The sequence below is a fragment of the Elaeis guineensis genome, chromosome 10 (assembly GCF_000442705.2).
Source record: "Elaeis guineensis isolate ETL-2024a chromosome 10, EG11, whole genome shotgun sequence".
NCBI classification, from domain to species: Eukaryota; Viridiplantae; Streptophyta; class Magnoliopsida; order Arecales; family Arecaceae; genus Elaeis; species Elaeis guineensis.
Window position 1 is genome coordinate 26,382,550 of NC_026002.2, and position 22,984 is coordinate 26,405,533.

Below are 22,984 nucleotides of genomic sequence, written 5' to 3' on the forward strand. Positions count from 1 at the left end.
GGGATAGATTTTGACTATATCAATTGAACCAAATTATCCTATTAATGAGGTTTTTTGATCACATAACATTGAGAATTAATTTTTTTGGATTGTAGTCACATTGATAGCTAAAATTCTTATGTAGAGTTGTACCTAGTTCTCTCTCTCTCTTTTCATATTCTTTTTTGTAATATCAAGCCACATGGTCTTAGGCTTTCTTTTCTTTATTTTGCATCTTTAGATAAAATTTAATATATTGCATCCTAGCACAATATTTTTGTAGTTTCATTGTACATGTTCACACTATTTCAGACAGAGTATATGAGCACGTTCACACCATTTCAAACAACTATAAGAACTTGTAGTAACAAAGAAAACTAACTTTTACTAAAAGTATCTTGATTTTTGGAATGATTTGTTGAAATAAATGAACTCTAAAAAGAATTACTAATAAATTTGGTTCTAGATTTTGGGATGTCGACATTATTAGTATTAATCAAGATCTAATTTAGGTTTAAGCTATTGATCGATTTAGAGCCCCTTCAATTAAAATTTGAGTTTATCTTGCGACAAGTATGTACAACAAAAGATGGTTACCTACTCCCTTTCTTTCACTCAGAGTATTAGGCAAAACCTAAAAAATGTTGTGTCCCAAAATGGCTAGAAACACTACCTTATTATGGTGGCTATTGCTAGCCATGTGATAAGAATTCTAACTAACTCCTGAAAATAATAAAATGTGATCTTTTATATTTAAATAAATTTTCTCAATTATAGCTGCATATGTATCCACAAAGATTTTTAGTCTTGAAAATAATCTAAAATTGGTTGTAGTGTCTGTAGAAATTGCCATTATGATCCTAACATGTCTATAGTAGTGCTTATGTTTTAATTCGTTAAAAAACTAGATTGTTATAAGGTTTGGAGTAGTATTAATGCTTATTGGATAATTTAATAGATCAATATAACATTAGCTGCATATCATTCCTCAAGACACATAGCAAATATATATGTGATGTAAGTTGTTTCAAGTCTTCAACCCATTAAAATAATTTTATTTAAAGTCAATTCCATTTTATAGTTTTATTTGTCTCTTTTATTTTTCTTGTTACCATCACGCCAATACTATTAAAGAAAAATCTTTTCCAATGAGTCAAGCAAGATTTTAAAAATATAACACAATATTCATTAAAGTATATAAAACAATCTTTAGACTTTAAGTGAATTCTTTCTCAGCTCACCTTTCTCGAGAGATTTGAGTGGAAAGTGGGCACTTTTATGGTGGCTATTAGGGTTGTGTTATGCAAGCCAAATGACTAGTCAACAGAAGACCTTAGAAAAGGTTTTGGCTAAATTGTCCCATCTCATGCAACAAATGCAATGCTCTATGTATCACCCTAATTGAAAGTCAAGATAGGTTATGAAAAGAAGATGGATATAGTTTGGGTCCAATAAATAATTTGATTTAGGTCCAATATGCAGTGGAAACAAAGAGTTCTATTAGAATGGGATGTTGCTTGTAGAGATACTAAAATTTATCAATCTTAATCATCATTTAGAAAGAGAGCAAAATGAGGTTGCAGATTTTTTTTTTTTTCCTTTTTGCTAATATAGGAGCTAAAATATGTAAGGGCTAAAGAAGGGTGATTTGATGATCCTGATAAATTTCTTGATATATGGTTCTATCTCCGTTTCTAGTTATGATCAATAATGTTTTTTGTATTTAACTTGTTCTCCTGTAATAAAGAAAGGATTGGCGATCTGAACAAGAAACTTGGTGAAGGTGCTCTGAACTTTGAACACGAGACTTCCCGAAGATGGAAGTAACTAGCAGGCAATAGTCCACTTTGCTTGAACATGCATCCAAATTATTTTTGTGGCAATAAAAAATTGTAGGGTAAGTTTCCCCTCATCAATGACTAGCAGAATAATGGGGTCAATTATCGGTAAGATCCTAATGGTATTAAGGTTTATGTTGGGCTCTCATTATTGTAACTAGGGTTCAAGTTGTATCCTTTTTACGAAAGCATTGTTGATTTTCTTTTACAATATCAACCGTTGAATCGCGATTTGTATAATTTTTCAATAACAAATTTTATGCTTTAAAAATTGTACAAAATACAATCCAACAGTTTACATTGCGAAAGAAGATCGATCATTTTTTCACACAAAAGTTACAACCTGCACCCTATAACTAGATGGCTGAATCTTTGACATTATCAATAGTGAAATTGAGTAAGCATGCAATTGAAGGGGGAGTTTGGGCACGGTTTGAGTCAGACCCATTTAGGCTTCAGGCCATACCAAGGCTTGGCTCTAGCCTGACTTTGTTAAAACCAAAAAAAAAAGAATTGTAGGCTCAGCCAATAGCTCGAATGGACAGGTCTAATTTGTTCCAACTGTGCTCCACATAGACCACCCATCTTCCCCTCTCACACTCTTTTTTTTTTTCCCCTCCAAATATTTTATTTTATTTTGTTTTTATATGCTTGAGACTTGAGAATTTCAAGGTTCTACTACCCCATCTTCTCATCTGCTCACCTGGTGAAGTTCTAAACATGAAAAATCAGCTTCCTCTTGCAAAACGTAGGATCCGCTAACTCTTGATGTCCTCAACATCTTTGTTGCTTTTATTTTTAAAAGCTTAATCAGCCCGAACATTGTTAAGTTATTTAGAATGCTGGGAGTTGTTTAAAAATTGGGAATATGAAATTATCTTTTGATTTGAACTTACAGTGAGAATTTTAAAAAAAATTACTATTTTGTTCCCAGCAGGCTTTCACGAAAGTTGAACTGCCAGACTTAATATTACAATATAGCCTCGTATACCCTTTATAAAGATTCAATTAATGGCATTCATCTCGATGCATCACTACATAAATGAACGGCTATGGTTATATGCATAGATGGCCATCTAGCACACATGGTGCGGAGCCCAATTTCTCCAATTTTGCCTCCATGTTGCGTTTCTCGTGCTACATGAGAATGTTCTCTGTCCAAGACCAAATCCTGCATTAGTTTATCATGGTGTCAGCAATGGTGAGTCCCACGCATTCTGAGCCTGAGACTTCAATGACAGAAGTCTACTCCCAGCCATTTAAATAAAAGAAGCTGTTCCCAATAAGACAAAATTAAGTCTGTTTCGCTCTCTCTTCCCCTATAGTTTTTTATTGTAGAATCTCTGTTAACTAAAATAAATCTAACAATCATCAAAAGTATACCTCGTCAGCTGGACTTATCCTTCTCATGGAGTGATCGAATGGCTGCCGGCTCCACTCATTCTCATCTGAAACCGCGTGCTGTCTCTGTATTTTGCATACGTGGCATGCTTCTAATGGCTGAGTGGCCTTGCTGTTTGCTGTTTAATGTGAAACAGCTGACCCAAAGTCTTACACAACTGCCGCCGAAGCGTTCCCTCCTTTCCTCCTCCGTCCCAATTTGGAAACCCTATACCTGGATTTCGCCCGTATCCTCTAGGAGACCAGGTCCCCTCTTGAAGATTTCAAGTCGATTTCGATTTGAAATCTCGGGTCTTGAGACCGGTTATAGCTCTATATTTGTAGATTTCCTACGGGAATTTTGGTATCTCCGGGCGATCTCCTTTCCTCCAAGATGAACAATCTTCTGACGGTATTCTTCTTGTCTTTAAATCCAAATCTCTGTAATTCTTTGGTTTTTCGTTGAAAAATATGATTTGGCGAATGAAGTTATGTAAATTCTTGGTTCATGTCTGGAGGTTTTTAATTTTTGCTGATTTTTTTGTCTTATGTTTTTAAGATATTATGGCTGGATAGAATCATGCTTTTTAGCTTAAAGATATCGGTTGACTTTCCCTTTACTGAATTTGAGGTTTCTAGTTCATGATGGTTGGGTTTGTACAATGGATGTAAAGGAAGCTGATTGCTTTATTTGAAATGATGCGCATAAGTCGTTTGCCAAAAGTGGATATGTTGAGATAGAGTTGGACAGAAACCATGTCGGCTTTAAATATTATGTGCAACTTCATAGTTAGGATTATGTGGTACTGGTACTTTAAGTATTACTTTCAACTTCATAGTTAGGACTGTGTGTTACTGGGTACTTGAAGTCCTTTGTTGGGTCGATGGGCATGAGAATCACTAGCATACAAGCCTCACCGTTTATTTGATTTCTTAGTGATGTTCTATGGTGATGGATTGTAGCGTGAGGTAGACAGCTACCGAGCGGATCATTCTGTTTAATGATGACTGCTCGCGATATATCATATCAACTCCAACTCAAAGTCAAAAACCAGTTAGTATCATTGGTACCTTAAACTAAATGTTATCTGGTTTATATGGCATTGATTTTATAGATGAAGGTCAGATTCATGAAGCATGAGAAAATTCTGAGGCCAGCTCTCAAGTTGTCACCAAACCTGTTGTAATTGGTGCTGTATATGTGGCCAAGGCAGCTCTGGGAAAGCAACCGGATATAATAGAACCTAGATCCAGTTCAGGATCAAAGAGTGCTAGCTGATGCATTGCATGTTTTTTGCTGGGGATCATAACACGTTGATAATACAAGTAATTCAATCATTGTTTAGGTGAGGCTTCATAAAATGAATGACACAAATCTCATCCAGATATGTTACTAGTGTTGCAAGGAGATGGCTAGTTCCAAATGGTACCTTTGTTGCAGAATACTGTGTGACATTAGGATGCCTGATATGTGTAATAGATAGTTGAATTATGAGTCATACTTTGTAATCTCCAGTTGTTTGCAACAGATTGAAGTGAATGGTGATCAGTCCTTATCATTGGAATTTAAACTTCTAGTTGATTGAATCATAGGTTACATTGAGCTATATGATCATACTTTAACACCCAATCAAATAAGGCATGAAAATTTTGGATCATTATGGTCTTTAAAAATTTACTATGGGTGTCTTTGGAATGTATCTACCTTCATGGAGACATCTTAAAATACCTCGCTGACAATTGGGTAAATTGATGCCTTATATGTAGATTACTTGGGGTTTAAAACTTTATGAGTGAACATAGAGCATAGAATTTTTCTTTTTTTGGGAAAAAAGATGAGAAAGACATCCATCTTTTCTTATCTTGATCCTCCATGCTATCAAGCTTTCATGAATGAAAGCATGTTGAGTTCCATCTTAAAGCCCAGATCAAAAACAACCATCATTTTGTTCTGAAAGTAGTTCACGATTTTATTCGATAGCATTTTTCCTTCATTCTAATCATGGCTATTCGATAGCAATTTTCCTTCCTTCTAATAATGGCACTTGAAATGATGAAGGTTGCATATGTGCATGCGAAGACAACCTAACATTTGAATGTTTGAGATTGGATGTTCACATGTTGAGTTTGAATATTCAACTTGTGAGGACCTTCTATGAAGCAAAAAAAATTGAATGTTTGTTATCATCTCCAATACCCACAACCTATCATTGAAAAATGTCGTTTGGTTAAAATTCAAATTTACTTAGGATTGCACTGGACTGCATCTTTTAGAAATTATTATTTGACATGACAAATTGTATAATAATTAATATCCAAAGTTACTGTGGGTCGAAGAAGATGATGCATCCATTTTAGAAATGCATCATTATTTAAAGTTCTCGTCTGATACTTGTCATGGAATTGCATTAAGGATTGTAAGTATCAGTGAAATGCAATCTTTTGTTGCGGTAAATTCAGCTGAAATGAACAAAACCTGCACCCAAGGATTGTAGAACCACCCCAAAGGACCCAAACCACCTAGTTCAGGGCATACCTAGCCAGGCCGGCGGTGGACTAAGACAGTTCTTAGCATTCGGAATGAGAAACCGGTAAAGGAGGGGGGGAGATAGAGAAGGAAAGAGAGGAAAAAAGAGAGAGAGGGGAGAGGGAAAGAGAGGGAGAGGGAGGGAGGGCTAGTGGAGGCCATCAGAGGGCTGTGGAAGCACCGGAGGAGGGGCTCCGCTCTTCTTGTGATTGAAAGAGCGGAGGATGACCCTTGTTTCTTTTTTTTATTTTGCCGACTTTCAATGAAGTCCACCCTATTTCAATTGGGAAGAGGGTGGAGCCCCTCTTCCAGCCCTTTGGCACTTCCACATTCCTCTAGTGGCCTCCACTGCCTCTCTCTTTTCCTCTCCCTCTCTCCTCACCTCTCTCTCTTCTCCTCTCTTCCATTATCCCTCTCCCCTGCCCTCTTTGTTGTTCAGGCCCAGCATTGAACAACACAGGGGCATTTCGAACTATGCCACTGGCCGACTAGTCTAGGCCCTAATATCGGCACAGCGAACCTTGCCTGCAACAATTTTATTCTTGCTTTTGAAACTCATGTGAACATAAAAAATGTTAGACATGAACCATTACATGCTTTTTAATATGGAAAACCCTCATATCCTGATATCTACCCATTCTATGTTGAACTTCGTTGGAAACTAGTGGATACTATTTTGCAATATTTAACTCTTTTATTTATTTATTTATGCCCTCATGTCTTAAAATGATTTGTCGATTCTTGCAAATATTATGCATGACAACAAGTTTTATGCATTGTTGTAACAACATCTTTTAATGTCATTTGACATTCTAAAGAACTCCATTTAAGATTTATTTCTCTTCAATTATTTGCACAAAAAAATGATCTTAATACTGTACAAAAATTAGAACTTGATCAGGTATTGAATTTTTAGTAATTTTGTATGTGACATGACAACAATTTATGTGTTTGTGCTTTCTATCATTTGTCTTTATTGGGAAATTGAAAAAGTAATGAACAGATATCATCAAACTATCGTTTATTCTGAGAATGATATTTGCGCCAAGTGGATCTTGCCTATTGTTTTTAATCTTGTTCTCTTCTTTGCCTAGTTCTGCTTAAGAAAATTTATCTTTTCTTCTCATTGTTTTGTCTGACAGGACTCATTTGAGCTCTCTCGAGGTGAAGCTTCTAGAGATGGAGATATTGAATTAGGAACGCAGGTTCCAATGAATTCTGGAGAACTGGGGTTGGAAGGCTTCTTCAAACAGGTAACTATGGCTTCATTTTGCTTAAACGAGAGATGGCTGCTATCATTATTCTTTTGACAAACTGTATGTACAGCTGTGACTATATCATCCACTAAGCAGTACAGTACTCTTAATACTTCTTTCTGTTTCTGACTTAGGTTCAAGATATTGACAAGCAAATTGAGAAGCTCTCAAAACTATTGAAGAAGCTTCAGGTATTGATGCTTATGTTATTTCCAGTTCACAAAAGTTTATTAGATTTATGTTTTTTTTCAATACTGGTGTAAGATCTTATCCATTTTCACTTACAAGTTTTCAATAATCTTCCAATGCACCATGAATACCTGTTCATGATCACAACTAGATTAAATACATTGTTTCTCAATATGGAATTCCTGCATTTGGGAAATGGTGGCGTGATTAAGGTAGCTATTGTTTTGTCTGGCTAGTCTGACCAAACCTGCCTGATCTGTAAAAAAAAAAATCATCTGATTACTGTTTGTGGATCTTAATTTTTTAAATTAAAATACAAGTCCATTCCAGGTCTTAAATTAGAAATCCAGATATACTGCATGTACAGGTTATATGGTTTATAAAAGAATACGTATCATGATAGAATCTAAGAATGTAATAGTGTTGGCATTTAATTTCTTATTTTTATGGAGGGTGTTTGAGCATGATATTACTATGTTAATCTCCTATAAGGCTTTCCATTGAGCACTAGCAATCATTCTTGCACTAAGTGCTAATTTGCATAGGCTAGGACTTGGATGCTCTGAAAATATTATTGTTATTATTTTGTTAGAAAGGTAAAGTTCTTTCCTAAGATAAAACAAAAATAGAGGTTACCTTTTGGCCTGGGCAATTGTTTTTGGTGTGGGAAAACTTTATAGATCCTCATTTTAGTTTCCTGGAGTTGGATAAGCCTTTCAATGATTGTAGTCTGATTTCAGGATGGGTGGAGAAATAGTTGATCATATGGAACCATAATAGTCTTTCCACAGTGACATGCTTGTTTTGATTGAAGCTTGTCTAGCTCTGAGTTCATTTCTTTTATGCTTTTGTTAGTTAAAGAAGTGAAACTATTTTGGAAGGTTTTCATAAGTCTTCCTTTTGGAGACTGAGGAGAGTGTGAGCCTTTGTTTAGTTAATTTTCAAGGAAAAGCCTTTATATAGTTCTTAGCAGCAGGAAACTCCACTTAGGCTTGCATACCTGCTTGGCTGCTTCAGAATCTTTCCACAGAGTCATTCCTGCACCCACTTCCTAAGCATTTTGTCTTTAAAACTTTTTAAAGAGATCTGCTTCCTTGTACCCATACCCGAATTTGCTTGGTCACCCACTTCACGTAACTAAAGTTTACCTGCAATGCAGCATGGGTTTTGAGGTGCTTAATGGGCTGGAACCTGAAAGACTGAAGGTTTTACTTTGTTACCATAAGTGGTTGTGTGACTTTGGGAGTGTTTAACTGGCTTGGTTTTAAAGTTTGAAGATTTTACTTTGGTTACGGATAAGTAAATGGTTGTTCTTTTATAAAGTCTCTATGACTTGCAATATAAGGTATGCTTAATTTGTGATCTTTTTTGCATTCTATTGTGCAACTGTTTAAATATTGTTCCTCCATATTCTAATTATTTTTTATAAAATAAAATTAAGTACTTCTAGGGCTCAGATGGCAAAGATCTGCTGACTGTTACTGTTCCTTAATGATGGCCTGTTGTCTCTCCTGCCAGTAAGTTTTTGGTTGCATATGCAGGATACTAATGAGGAGTCAAAAACTGTTACCAAGGCACCTGCCATGAAAGGTATTATGGATATTCAATAGTTATTCATTAGCTAGATCTTCTAAAGGGAACCTGCATGCTTCCTTAGGTTCAATTTTGTCTTCTAGTTGACATCCATAGTACAATTTAGTACATAACTGATTGCAGCCATCAAGCAGCGCATGGAGAAAGATATTGATGAAGTTGGGAAAATTGCACGCCTAGCAAAATCGAAGGTTGAAGAATTAGACAAAGAGGTATGCTGCTTCAATCCTTGGCTTGTTATAATGAGAAGAGAAGGCAGTGAAATTTACGATCTGTTTCAAAGTTTTAATATTTTCACATGATAGTCATGAAATATCTTGCCTGAAATTCAATTTATGAGGCACATCAGAACGTCTATCGACTTGTTTGGGCTGGCTTTATCTTCTTTTCTATCCTGAGAAGTTTTCACAATTCTATTTTGACCAATAAATTTTTACTATTTAGAACTTTCATCAGATTAATGTTTCATTTATTCATTTTGTTGCATCTTATCTAATTGGTAAATTTCTTCAAAGTCTATGGAAATTGAAGATATGAATCACTGGTAATATTTAAACTATTTATTTGTATTATGTTGCTTCTCTTGTGAATATTATTTTCTTGATCTCTTTTCTAGTGAAGATCTTTAATATTTTCTATATCACACTGCAAAATATTACCATTTTTGAACATTTTCCTTATTGATTCTTTTGGGAATATTTCCAAATTTCAATTAATGCTGCCTCTATTCTTCACTTTGAGTTAGCTAAGCGTACATTAGTTCTGACAGAAGTTCTGATTATACCACATTATTTACTCACATTATTTACTGTTGAAGAAGAAAGACTTATCTGGCTTAACTAATTTAAAACATTTATAATTAAGTTTTAGGTAATCATTTTGTTGAATCACTGGGGACACTTTTTGGCTACTTTTCACTTATATCTGAGGTATGAGAATTTGACTTCATATTAAACCTTATATTTGACTGACTTCTGGCTTTATTTCTTACTTCAGAATCAAGCCAACAGGCAGAAGCCTGGATGTGGAAAGGGATCAGGCATAGATCGATCTAGGACTGCAACTACCATGTAAATTTTCATGTCAAAAGTGTTCATTTTCTGAAATATTTATTATGAGAAGTACTTTGACAGTTACATCTGCCTCACTTACTGAGTTTGAGTGCAGTGCATTGAAAAAGAAGTTGAAAGAAAGGATGTCTGACTTCCAGGTATTGCATATATTCCCCATAATTCATACAAAGCAATGATTTTCTGATGACACATGTAAATCTCAATCTTTTTATTCTACTTTCTTGGAACCTGGTGATAAAATTATGGGAAAAATTTTGGTCTAACAACAGATGATTTTGAAGGCAAAATAAAGGAAATTGCCTTTTTTTTTTCCTTCTATACTTATTTCATGAGACAATTTTCTTATTATTATAGCGTAATATGTTAACTATGTTGAGGAAATTAGTTGGTAATTTTCATTAAATCTATCAGCATTCAGGACAGAATACTGGTACTGATACTACAAGATGGTTACAAATTTTCTGAAAAGAGAGAAACTTTTGCAAACTTATGATGACATTATATATTCCATTTTTGAATAGATTGTTTACTTGATCTGTGTCACCATCAATTTTAGTGGTAAATGATAATCAGAAGCAGGACCATGCAAGATAAGGTCCTAAGCAGAACTTCTTGCAGAAAATTACTCTTCTTAATTTGTTCCCAGGTAAAGAGCAAAAGAATCACTCTACAAAACGAAGATCTCTCCTACCAACTCATCAGCAAATCACTTCACATACACAATGGCCCAACTTTTGACAGTATAAGCACATTGTCATTGAAAATCTTCTTAAAGTTGACTCCATGATAAACTCCTTTAACTTTCAAACCAAAGAAGAGTGCCCTGCCATGAGTTCCTAGAGTTCATAGTGTTGCAGCCTGCAAGTGTGTCTTGCTCTTTCTTCTCCCTGAGGCTAAGGCATCCATCTAGTCTTGATTAGAGGAGAGGCGATTAGGAGAATGATCTCCTTTATATTTATTATCATAGTGAGTAACAAAAAAAAATGGAGGTTGGAGTGTTGTCTTTCTTTCCTTCTCCTCTTTGATGGTTTCAAGCTTCTAGTTATCATTAGGACCTCCAACCAATCTCGAATAGAAGAAAGATAGTGGAGAATTCCCTTGTTTCCCCTATTCAAACAATCATCAATAAGAGCATAGGAAGTTAGGTGCTATGATATCCATAGAGAACATCCCTTTGGCGTCTACTCAATGAAAAGACCCAATCCTATCCCTAACAACAGCATGTGGCATTAGACATAGCACAAGAATCATTTAGTTATTTGTCAACATATAAAAGCAACACAGAGGAGTCATCACCTTAAAGCACAGAAGATGGTAGGTCATGTGAGGATTCAACTAAGAACAAATCAGTAGATCAAGTAAATGAAGTTTTAAGGATAGTGACATGCCTTACTCTTCTTTTAGGCATCTGAAATTTGAACAATTCAACAGTGTATTCTGCTTTTTAACATCCATTTTTCCTAATGCATTGGTATGCAAAATGAATGATGACATAGACTTTTTATCACCTAAAGAAGTGAAGTTATTGATCCATCTTGTCTTCTCTTTTACCTGTTCATATCCCTCCCAAAAAAGAAAACCATGGATTGTCCAATTCTGCTAGGTTGGCACCTGACTAAGATGTGCACTGTTTATTCTTCAGGAGATTTTTTTTCCCCCTTTTGTCCCGTTTGCTCTCTTTGTTCATATTCTCAATGAGATGAAGCTGATGGGCTTACCATCATTTTGCTCAAGAAAACAAAGGGTGTACACTTTGCATAATTTTTTTTTTTGTCACCAATTCAATAAAATTTTATTTATTTGCATTAAATCTCCACTGCAACATGGTTATAGGAAGGTTTTTACATTTTAGAGGAACCTCTGGCCCAAGTATTTATGTACTCAAAATCTCAAACGAAGCAAATGAAGTAATGCTCCAGCAGTGAAAGGGCAATGTGGAACATATTCACCAAATATATCTAACTCTTGTTGATATTAGTTCATCGACAACCACCAAACAGGCACATAAAGTTTGTCCCATTCTTGTAAATGTTTGCTTTGAATTTTAATAGTAAAATTGTCCGGAACATTTTCAAGATACATTATCAATAGAAGGATTCAATCCACCTCTAACTTTAATGGCCCGATTAAGACTTAAGCCAGGCATGTGGAACCCCTGTGAGGATTTTATCACAGAAGTTTAGAAGGAATTCATGTTATCTTGGTCTACTAGCAGTTGTGCTTGCTATACGAGTTGAAATCATTTTTCAAGATGTGGGATCTCTTTAATGCCATAAATCCTGTTTGATTCCTTAATAAAACTATTAAGAACTACTGTTCTCTTTCTTGCTCTTGGGAGAGAGCTTGTTATGGTGGATTTGTTGCTATGGCGCATTAGTCTGTCTTTTGCACTCCAATCAAATGGAATTTCCTATTAGCCTGAATTTTCCCCTTAGAATGTAGGACCCCCTTTCTAGGTGATTCCTTGAATATTTTTCTAAAACTATAGTTCCCCACTACCAGACCAAAAACTGCTTCTACTTCAGGTAACTAAGGAATTTTCTCTCCTTCCTTGATCTCTCTCCTTCCACAATTTTACAAGCACCATAAGGCACAACTATATACATGCATAAATGAGCGATTACATATGGGTATGTTTGCATGCATGTGTGTTTCTGGTGCTCAGGTATGTTGGACCGCAGGTGCGTGTCCATGTATCATTTTAAGGTTCTGCTGTTGCTTCAAACATACTAAGGAACTCCAGCAATGCTTAGGTACTTAGACTTAGCCACCTTGATCAGGAAACTAGCCTCTTTTCTGATCCCTTTGGACCTTGTATTTTCTTTCAGGCAAGATTATTGCAACATTTCTCCATAGTATTTACTTTTGGTAAAATTGAAGAAAAATTTCCGAACAATTTGCTCAGCAGTTTCCAAACAAAACTATTTAGACCATGATCTAAGCTCGAGAGGTTGATTTCCATTTGCTTCTCACAAAAATGAAATTAAGGAAAACGTGCAAGTGAGGAAAAAAATGAACACAAACCTTTTTTTAGAGGTTTTCTATCGGGGGCAGCTTTTTAGCAAAAATTAGCGAATTGAAACTGAACCATTTCAACCAAACCTAAAAGAAAGAAGGAGGTTTAAAATTTGATTCCTAAATTGAATGATAAGGGATAAGAATCTAGAGAAAGTTATTATCCTGATTTCAAGCATGCAAGGTGATCAATTCTTAATAATTACCAAGAAAGCTTTAATTCAAGTCACTAAATGATATTCTCAGTTTCTTACATACAAATTTTTGATGCAGGCTCTGAGAGAAAAAATCCAGCAAGAATACCGGGAGGTTGTTGAGAGAAGGGTTTTTACAGGTTTCTCACGCTCGTCAAAAATCAAAATATTCTTGTAGAATTTACAGATTATCTTTGTAGGTTTTTCTTTTAGCTACTCTACTCACTATCTGTTTTTATTTTTCCTTCTGGACTTCCATAAGAACAGTAACAGGCAATCATGCTGATGATGAGGTGAGGTAATTCTTTGTAAAGGCCTAAATTTTTGGTTGGTCCTACTGCTAATTTTATATTGATGTTATTGTATGGTTGCTTTAAATTAACAGACAATTAACCAATTGATAGAATCTGGAAACAGTGAGCAAATTTTTCAGAGAGCAATTCAGGAGCAAGGACGTGGCCAGGTTTTTCTGATACATCAGTATACATGTTTCTGAGTCGATTTTACATCATAATTACATGCAAGAACTTCACATATGTCTATTTCTAGACTGCATCCCTCATGAATCTTGACAAGACCATAGACAGGCTGGACTGCTAGTGTATTTTCCTTCCGGTTGCAGGTACTGGACACCCTTGCAGAAATCCAGGAGCGTCATGACACTGTTAAAGAAATAGAGAGGAAACTTCTTGATTTACAGCAGGTAGTTCCACTTCAGAAAATGCAAAAGATCACATTAAGTTATCCTGACCCGACAAAATAATCTTATTATGTCTAAGTTTGGGAGCCAAATATGATTATTTTCTGATGAGCTGGCTGACTTATCATATTATAATCTAAGCAGCCCTAACTTCGACCACTAATTACAAAAAAAATAAAAAATAAAAGAGTTTAATCCTCAACATTTTAGTAACCGATGCAGCGCAAGCTGCCTAAACTCTGAAATTTGATACTTGTGATCCTAAATTACAAAGTTGACCAGACTATATTAGTTGCAATGATGGCAATTTTGTAATTTCTGCTTTATTTTTGGGAATTTTGGTAAAAAATCATAAAGAAATCAAAATTTGTCAATTAGAATAGGGAAAATAAAAATTATAAGAAACTGATATGAGTTGAGAAAAGCGGATTATCCCTTATTTCAAAATATTATGTAGAACTTTTATATTGCTTTGATTTCATGCTGAGATAAGTAAAAATGATCTTCTTTAAACTTTAAGTGCTCAATATAATATATTATTTTGCTGTTTGATTGCAATCTAACAAATGGCAATAGTATTATTTATGAGATTTGAGTTTCAGAATCGCCAGGCATACACCAGAAAAAAATTACTTTTTCTGCAAATCTCTTGGGAACCTGAGTTTGCAATTCTTCCAACTCATCTCAAACTTGCAAGATCTTACTTTATTTTCGAGAAATGACATCCCAACATATAACGAAATGATAAACTAGTTCCAGCCAGAACCCCCACACCAACTCCACTTATTAGTTTTGTCTGAAACTGAAACTTCTCATGTTCGGGTTCAGAGTATTCATTATTGGATCAAACTTCAAACCATGGATGAGGAATCCCTTCTAAAAGAGATGATATTTAGCTAAAGAGTGGAGGGAAGAAAAATTAAGCTGTATTTTGAAAGGACACAGAATTTTGATGTGTCTGCTTATGTGGTCTATGAGTTCTGTCCTTCCAGCATGCTCATCCTTTCGGAATCTGAAGGGAGGTTGACTACTCGAAAGATTGATCCCTTAATTTATGTTGTGCTATACTTTCCTTTTTCCTTCCTGCTGATGCTGTTTCTCATGCTCTGTTGCCACTTATAGAAACCATCTAATCCAATTTCTTGCATAGATTTTCCTTGACATGGCAGTGTTGGTTGAGGCACAAGGTGACATGCTGGATAACATCGAATCCCAGGTATGATGTCATCTTCTTGACCAGGACTGGATATCTATGATAGATATCATTAATCTTCATAATCGGAACGGAGTCATTTATTACATTCCTGGTGCACCATATTTGTTCATTTTTCATGGTAGAATCAGGGATGAGTAAAGTTCACATGCTTGTAAGGGGAAGCTCTCCCTTGTGTTTTTACAACTGTGGTATGTTTTCCTGCAGGTTGTAAATGCTGAAGGCTATGTTCATTCAGGAGTAAATGCTCTGCAAAAGGCACGGAGGCTACAGAAGAACTCCCGAAAATGTATGTGCATAGCTATACTTATCCTTCTTATAATCGCTGTCATTATTGTTGTAACCGTGATCAAACCATGGTCAAAAAACTGATAGTGTTTCAGAATTAGAAATGTTGAATTACGATAACTTATGGATTGTATTGTTTTATAGTTAATATATACATGTTGTCTGTTAAATGTATCTTCTTCTGTGAGCTTAATAACCCATTCTTGTGCATAATTCATAATTTCATATTGTTGGTTCAGCATTAAGGCCTCACTTGCCTTGGGAATAAATAAGCATGGGGCCGGGAGAACACCATTGTGCAAATTATTAGCCGAACTAACTTCTGAATTATGTTTAGTCCTTGTAGGCCAAACATTTTATTTCCACTCCACTCCTTGGTTGAGATGGATATATTGTGTTTGATCTCTGACCCATGGATAACCGTGTATCGAAGAGGTATGGTTGTGTATATATACAGGTTTAACCTTGTGCAAGGGACTAAACATAAAATGGCCAAGGATTAACCATCAATTTGCAGTCTCTCTACAAAAGAGACCTTAAAAAAATTAGGGTTACAAAGAGCCTGGCTAGGCAACGAGCCCTTCACCCTTAAACAGATGCTTGCTCTGATTTTAATCAAGGTTGTGTTTGAGAGTTGTCGATTGTTTTAGCTTTTTTTTTTTAATTAATATTTTCTTAAATGACTCGTCAACTGATCCCATTCATAGACTCCTGATCTGTTTTTGTCCTTCACAAGCTTCCTTGCATGCTGGCATATCATATGGTTGATGGAAGCAGATGATTTAACCAGGGTGATGAATTTAGTCATCGAAGTAAACTGATACCTTCGTCTGTGGAAACATATGCCAAAAGTTCTACCGGGAGCCAGCCACCATGTTTTCACGTACATGAAGGGAACTACATCACACATTAAAGACATTATCAATAGGGACTAAAAATTATTGTCTGGTCAATGGAGGGACCAGCTATCAATATACTGTTATTTATACAGGTCGGACACTTGCTATATGTAAATAGGATTCAGGATGACTAACTGTTGCCTACATTTGTTAGATGTTCAACTGTCTCATGTGATTTCATGTGAAATTGAGTCAGATATGAAAGGATAGAAAGAGATCAAAACAAATATATACATATAAAATAGATAGATATTTCTTTTTTTTAAAAAAAATTCCTCTAAAGCAAGGGAAGCCTAATCTCCTTTGCAAAGCATTGTTTCTATGGACCAATCCATGAGCTACTGATATTTGCTTAATTCTGAACTTTATAATGAGCCATCATGTTGCATACCTAGCAGAGACAATTAGAGGAAAAAATAATAATAATAACTCACCTGCTATAAAAGGTGAAAATAGATAGATAGATAGATAGGTAGATATGATCAAGTTTTCTCTATTACATTTTTTCCTTAATTTTTTTAAAAATAAAATGCCTCTAAAACAAGGCAAGCCTAATCTCCTTTGCACAGCATTGTTTCTATGGACCAATGAGCATCTAATACTTGGTTAATTCTGAACTTTGTAATTAGCCATCATGTTGCATGCCTAGCAAAGACAATTATAGCAAAGCGGAAAAAAAAAGAAAACACACCAGTTATAAAAGGTGAAAAGGCAATTTCCAGGTAAGTTTCTATGGAGCAATCCATGAGCTACTAATATTTGGTTAATTCTGAACTTTGTAATTAGCCATCATGTTGCATGCCTAGCAAAGACAATTATAGGAAAGCGAAAAAGAAAAAACTCACCTGCTATAAAAGGTGAAAAGACAATTTTCAAGAAAGAAAAATAATCTCACCAGTTACAAGGTTTACAATCAAATAACCATGTGGCGACCTATCAAAGTTCTTCTCAACTCTGAAATAAAATCCATTACAAACTGAAAGAAGGGCAATATTTTACTTGAAATTATGTCTATGCTTATCATAACTTTGTAAGTGAAAGACCCCAAGTGAAACAAAAGGCCACCATCTTTTTTCCTTCTTTCAAAACATTAAAAGAGCTGAAGGGGATCAAAAGATAAAATTCAGAGGTAAATGATGAACAAGCCCAGCAAATCTACACGAGAGTTAAGTACACCACAAAAATATATATGTAGGTAGGACACGTTTTTCTTCTCCGATGCTTATCATGAAAGCTCCTTTGGGAACACAAACAAGAAAATAAAAGGCATGATCTTCATCAACTATATGCATAATTTTAGCTTTCCCTAAAACTTAAAGCTGCAATCCCCTACCATAAAATCTTCCACTCCCAACTTAAAACAAAGTGATATATAAACCAAGGCACCCATGAGAGGAACCTACTTCCATTTATTGAAGCGGACAGAGGAGGAAAAAAGTAATAAAGTAAAATAATTCAGAGTCTAACACACTTCAAATGCTACCGATAAAGAAAAATATCTATGGATAGCCAGAAGCCAAACAAGTCTCCCAGAATACCCGGTCCTCTTCAGTAGAATCAACCACTCCTTCCTTCTCTAATCCCATCATCTCCTCCAGTGACCATGTCATCACTCTTTCATCCTCCATGTTAGCATCATCTTCATCATCAAAAACACCATCATCATTGTTGAAGTTGTGCTTGGTGTGGATGTTGTCATGTGGCTCATGGGTGCATGACTGTGTGTCATCTTCATCGATGACTGCTTCTTCCTCCATGGTAAGGATGGCATGCCCAGTGATGGGATCCAAGTCGGTCTCCGAGTCACCGCTGGCTTCCATTGCTGGTCACTAGGAATTAATGGGTCAGCTCTTGATGGATGGAGAGCACATGTTGCTTTCTAAGGGGAAGAGAAGGCCATCCTTGATGTGATGGGAAGCATGACCCCAGGAAAATGGAGAAGTCTACCAGTGGCTGTGTGGTATTTCTACTTGCCTATATCTATATGCAAAATTTGCTGGAATGACTGATGGTGAACTTTGTGGAAAACAATGTTGCAAGGTAACAAGGAAATAGTTTCTATTGCTTTTCCTGAAAATTAACTGTGGAAGCATCATATAATGGTATTTTCTTGGTCAAATACACTTAAAAACAAAAATGATGTCCCACAATTTAAATCCAGAACCTCCTCTTATGTGAAGGATGGATGAATTCAGTAGGCTACAACTTAGTTGGCTTTCTCTCCATTATTTTGCCAAACTAGATTTCATATGTGCAAATTTAATAGAGGACTGTGAATCTGATCAAACTGGCTTGTTTACCTTAAAATCAAAGCTGAAGTTTGAGCTTAATTTCAATATGTTTATTATTTAACGGAGTCTAATTTGACCAGAATCTTAAGCCAAGCCAACAATGAGTCATTTCAATAACACGCATCATCTTACGTGGAGCCAAAATAATTTCTAGTTTGCATCAAACTCTGATTTGAGCTTAAAGCAAGTTTCTCGAGCTCAATCTTCCTTTCCATCATTTGTTGATCCAAGTAAGATGACTTTCTTTGCGAGAGAAGGAGATGAGGGAGAGATGCACCTTCACTATAAACAACCAGATCCAGATTTTTGGAGATGCACCAACCAAGAATCAAGCCAGAATCTTTGGTTGCTAAGCAGAGGGGTGTGACCACTGGAACAAGCCCCACTTCAAGGTGAAATTCAACTATTGAACTAGATTCAACAGTTGATTTATACTGGCTTGAATATATAATATATAAAATTTATTTGAAGCCTATTCATTTTAATTTGACTTGAAATGAATTTCGAGCTTATATTAGAGTTCAAGCTTGGTTCAATTACATTTAAATGAAGCCTGATTTGCACTTTGAGCTAAGCAAACTGACAGCCCTATCATACAGAAAACAGAATCTGCTTTACCCTTAGAACATTATTTGTTTAAAGGAAAAGAAAAAGAAAAAAAATAAATTTTGCCTCACATAACCATAACTGCGAATATTCAGAACATCTAAAGCAAGAAAAGAATTATCTAGGAAGGATTGGGATTCTTAGCACTGTAGCTTAACAAAGAACCTCACAAAAACTTGCATAGTTGAACTGTAACTTCCTGTTGCTTGCCTTGCAACTAGGACCTTTTGAAAGTTACACATGAGCTGTGTAACTTTTTTCTCTGAGATCTCTTTGTTACTAAAGCATGAGACATGCTTCAGTAGCACAGCAATCTTGTACAACAAAGTTACAACAGTTACAAGAGCTCATGCTTTAGTAACAGAGATCTGAATCTGAAAAGTTGTATAGCTCATGCGTTGCTCCTCATCCTGGTAGTCAGTACTGTAGTAGTTGAATCATGGTTAATACAGATTGCAAATCCTCTATAATCCTAGTTGTGAGAATTTCATTTATAAATTGCTCTGTAAAGGCAACCAGTATATTGTTACCAAAAAAAGGCAACCAGCATATAATATTTTTCTTTATAGAAATGGTGATTTTAGAGAGAGATTTTTCATGGTTACAGTAGCTGTGCCCCCTATCTGCATCATTGCAATGCTAGCTGGAGCCACATAAAAGAACTGCTCCTTGTGATGGTTAATCTGACATATTGGTAAGCCTTGGTGTTTCCACATGCATTGTCGCATAATGATATGTGATAGAGAAACCATCAATGGGCTCCATCAGCACGAGTTTATATAATACATAACATCATGCGCAGAGCCAGAAATTTTATACAGGGAGTATCAATTTGCTTAGTAATTAACCATTGAAGCTAAATCATAATCCTTGCAATCATTTTTTTTTTTTAATTTATTTATAGGAGACAACTACTTTGATATCATAACTGTTTTCCTTAAACCTTTTAGTCAAATATGGTCCATAAATTATTCATAACCATTATCCAATAACACTTAGTAATTCAAAATATTTGCTAATAATATTTTATTTTTAAAATACATCAGTGTGTTCATTTGTTAATTATTCCTATTTTGTTAATAATTTAGAGACTTAAACTTTGAGTGACTAGTATATTACAGAGAAAAGGTAGGACTTTTCATTCATATGTTCAAATCTGTACTAATACCTATGATATGCAAGTCTATCTTCAAATAAAAGCATAAAAAACCATGCATCAATACAAATAACAAATATGTATAATGAAAGAAAAATATCCAAACTAACGAATAACACTGCAAGTATAAATATAGAGAGAAGAAAAATTAAAACTTCATACCTTCACTGCTAGTTCCTAAATCTATTGAAGAGATCAGTAAGTCACCCAGTAACCCAATCAATCTCCATTCTAAAATGTTGGGAAGGAGATTAACCTGATTACCCTTTAACTGTTCATGTGGCTTAGCTGGAAAAAAGAAAAAGAAGGCAAAAAAAAAAAAGCAAATGCAGAAGAAATATTATAAGAATGATTTGGAATAAATACAAATTCAAAGAAAATTTTCTTCTATGTTTGGTAACTAATTTTGGAATAGTCTTAATAAAATTCATGCACAAATTATATATAGGAGCTAAAGTCTGGGAATAATTTTCTCTTTTTCTTGAGAGTAGATTTTCTCCTTTACTTTTATTACTTGTCTTGATGTAGTAGAGGCTGGGAAGGAAAAATAAAGTTAATTTATAGATTTACACCTTGTTGCTGATATGCAATATGAGTACTCGACAGCCCCAATTTGAGTGCAAGATAGATTATAAAAGACTAACCAATTCTATTGGACACAACCTTTCTGATTAATTGTGGAACATAATTGTAAAACTAATAAATAGTTGTTGGGAATAATACTTATAGTCTCTTCTAGAAATTTCATGCAATTAGGATTGTTGGGAATTCATTCTCTTGAGGTACAAGACATATCATGAAGTTTTCATGTTTATCTTAAGTGACATCATCCATCTTTTATTCCAATAAAGTGGATCAACTGTTAACTTCTGCAATTTATATGAATACCCTTGCCAGAATGAGTGGAGGACGTTAGGAGAGAGAGAGTGCCGGTCCAACTTTAGATATTCAGTCAGAATTCTTGACATGATACCCTTGCCACAATGGATGGAGGAGGTTAGGAGAGAGTGCTTGGTAAACTTTTTCAGAATTAATAAATGTAATCTGTTCTGGATTTGATATGGTTTGAAGGACTTATCTTGTCAACCAATTAGCTGCACAAAAATGGATGTTGTTTAAATTAATACTGTTAAGTTCTTGTGTGGCAGTTGTATGACCTGATATAACTAAGCTCTAGTTATAACTACAGTTCTGCTAAAACAATTATTTTACTAAATTCTGTCTAATATTAAACCTATCAACTTTTAACAGTGTACTTAGCACAAAACATACATCCCATCAAATTCCTCCCCTATAATATCCTGCTAATTAATTAACCACTTAATTGGCTTCTCTAAATCCATAAGTGAAAATTCAACCAACAGAAATAATGCTCTCTTATAACTGTTGACAAGCTTCTTGTACACCAAACAACAATAACAATATCAAACAACAACAATAATATCAAACAACAACAGCATATTACTGGCCTGCATGGATTTGGCAGGAAAAAAATTCTTTCAGACTTGGCTGCGGGGATACCAAATTAATAACATATAGTTTTCTCATGGTTTCTGATATCAACAGACACCTCCACAACCTAGTCTTAGGTTCCAAGTCACTTCGTGGGAAATTCGAGAGAAGAGAGATCATAGCTTAATATCAAAAGGAAAGGGGAGCCCAATCAGATGTTTATAAACAAATTGCTAGCATGAATACTAAATTTGCGTGCCTCTTTTACATCACCATGTTTGGATCGATAACACATCGCCTATCTCAAAAATGGATGGGTGAAGTTTATCGTGTTAGCATGCCAAACACAATGAATTGAGAGATGGATGATAGCCGCCCATTTTTGATATGGGCGACATATTGCATTGCCCATCTAAATATGCACTGCTATCTACAGAGCAAAACATGCACCACAGAGGATCCTGACTCCGTGGAGGCAGGTGCTACTAGTATTGCCTATATGAATGCTTGTATGGATTGGCTCCTGCAACATGTGACAGTGGATATGGGGTTCAGACTGTTTGTTCTTGTCACGCCCCAAATCCGGGACATAACACAGCCATGCTACCGAGGGATGGAACCCACGATAACACGAAGCCAAATCATCATAATCATCTAAAATCCGTCAAATAAAAAGAATTCAATTCTATTATATACCTCATAATCGAACCAATAATGGTTCAGAGCATCTACATCCAAAAGTAAGTACTAACCCGAATCTCAACATTCATGAATAACTACAAATCCATGATTATAAAATAAATTAAACTTCTGCTGCCAATTTTTTCAGCTTGCTATGCCGATCTTCAAGCTTGGATTCCTTTTGCCGATCCTAACCTTATTTCTCTGTTCAAACAAAAAGAAAACAAAAAGAATATGAGCTACACTAGCTCAGTAAGTAGACTTCCGCTTCCTTACCGGATCAAACATAAGTTTTTCATGATAATGCAATATTTAAAAAATAACAGATAATATAAAATAAAGCATTTCATAGAGCATATAACAAAACAAGTTATAAACTCATCATGCATGCATAAATCATGTATATTTCACAATCATGAATCGTAAATCATTTTCATCATATATTCATGTCATGTTTCAAAATATTGCTCACAGATATTCGTGCTAAGGTCACTATTATACCCGTGACAGGGCCATGTTTCTTAATCGACAGAGTTCTTAATTCATGTGCCAACTTTATACCCGCTGGCAGGGCCATGTTTCGTGTGGATGCTAGCTCCGGATGTCGACCTTCCCGAAGGGATTCATTCATAGCCATCTGAGAGCCTTTGAAAT

At 35.3% G+C, this 22,984-nt stretch overlaps 1 protein-coding gene across 4 annotated transcripts; it reads left to right on the plus strand.

The window, feature by feature from the left end:
• The first annotated feature begins 3,367 nt into the window (after positions 1–3,367).
• On the plus strand, positions 3,368–21,111 carry LOC105059939 (syntaxin-132). 4 transcript variants are annotated; one of them, XM_010943465.3, is made up of 14 exons: positions 3,368–3,609; positions 6,867–6,977; positions 7,115–7,171; positions 8,711–8,759; positions 8,886–8,974; positions 9,759–9,832; positions 9,930–9,972; positions 13,124–13,184; positions 13,312–13,337; positions 13,430–13,507; positions 13,667–13,747; positions 14,895–14,960; positions 15,165–15,246; positions 15,485–15,961. In XM_010943465.3, exons 1-14 carry the CDS (start codon positions 3,592–3,594, stop codon positions 15,511–15,513), a joined length of 864 nt encoding a protein of 287 aa, XP_010941767.1. In that variant the 5' UTR covers positions 3,368–3,591; the 3' UTR covers positions 15,514–15,961. The 4 variants fall into 4 exon arrangements, with proteins under 4 accessions (XP_010941767.1, XP_010941768.1, XP_010941765.1 ...); XM_010943466.3 differs by lacking the exon at positions 15,485–15,961 and adding an exon at positions 21,095–21,111 and having other exon boundaries at positions 3,369–3,609; XM_010943463.4 differs by lacking the exon at positions 15,485–15,961 and adding an exon at positions 15,982–16,288 and having other exon boundaries at positions 3,369–3,609.
• Positions 21,112–22,984: the final 1,873 nt, after the last annotated feature.

Excerpts from the sequence above, each read along its gene's own strand:
- LOC105059939 (XM_010943462.2), top strand. Across the intron at positions 6,978-7,114 it reads TGGAAGGCTTCTTCAAACAG|GTTCAAGATATTGACAAGCA; the intron begins GTAACTATGGCT and ends TTTCTGACTTAG. Across the intron at positions 13,185-13,311 it reads TGAGAGAAGGGTTTTTACAG|TAACAGGCAATCATGCTGAT; the intron begins GTTTCTCACGCT and ends CCATAAGAACAG.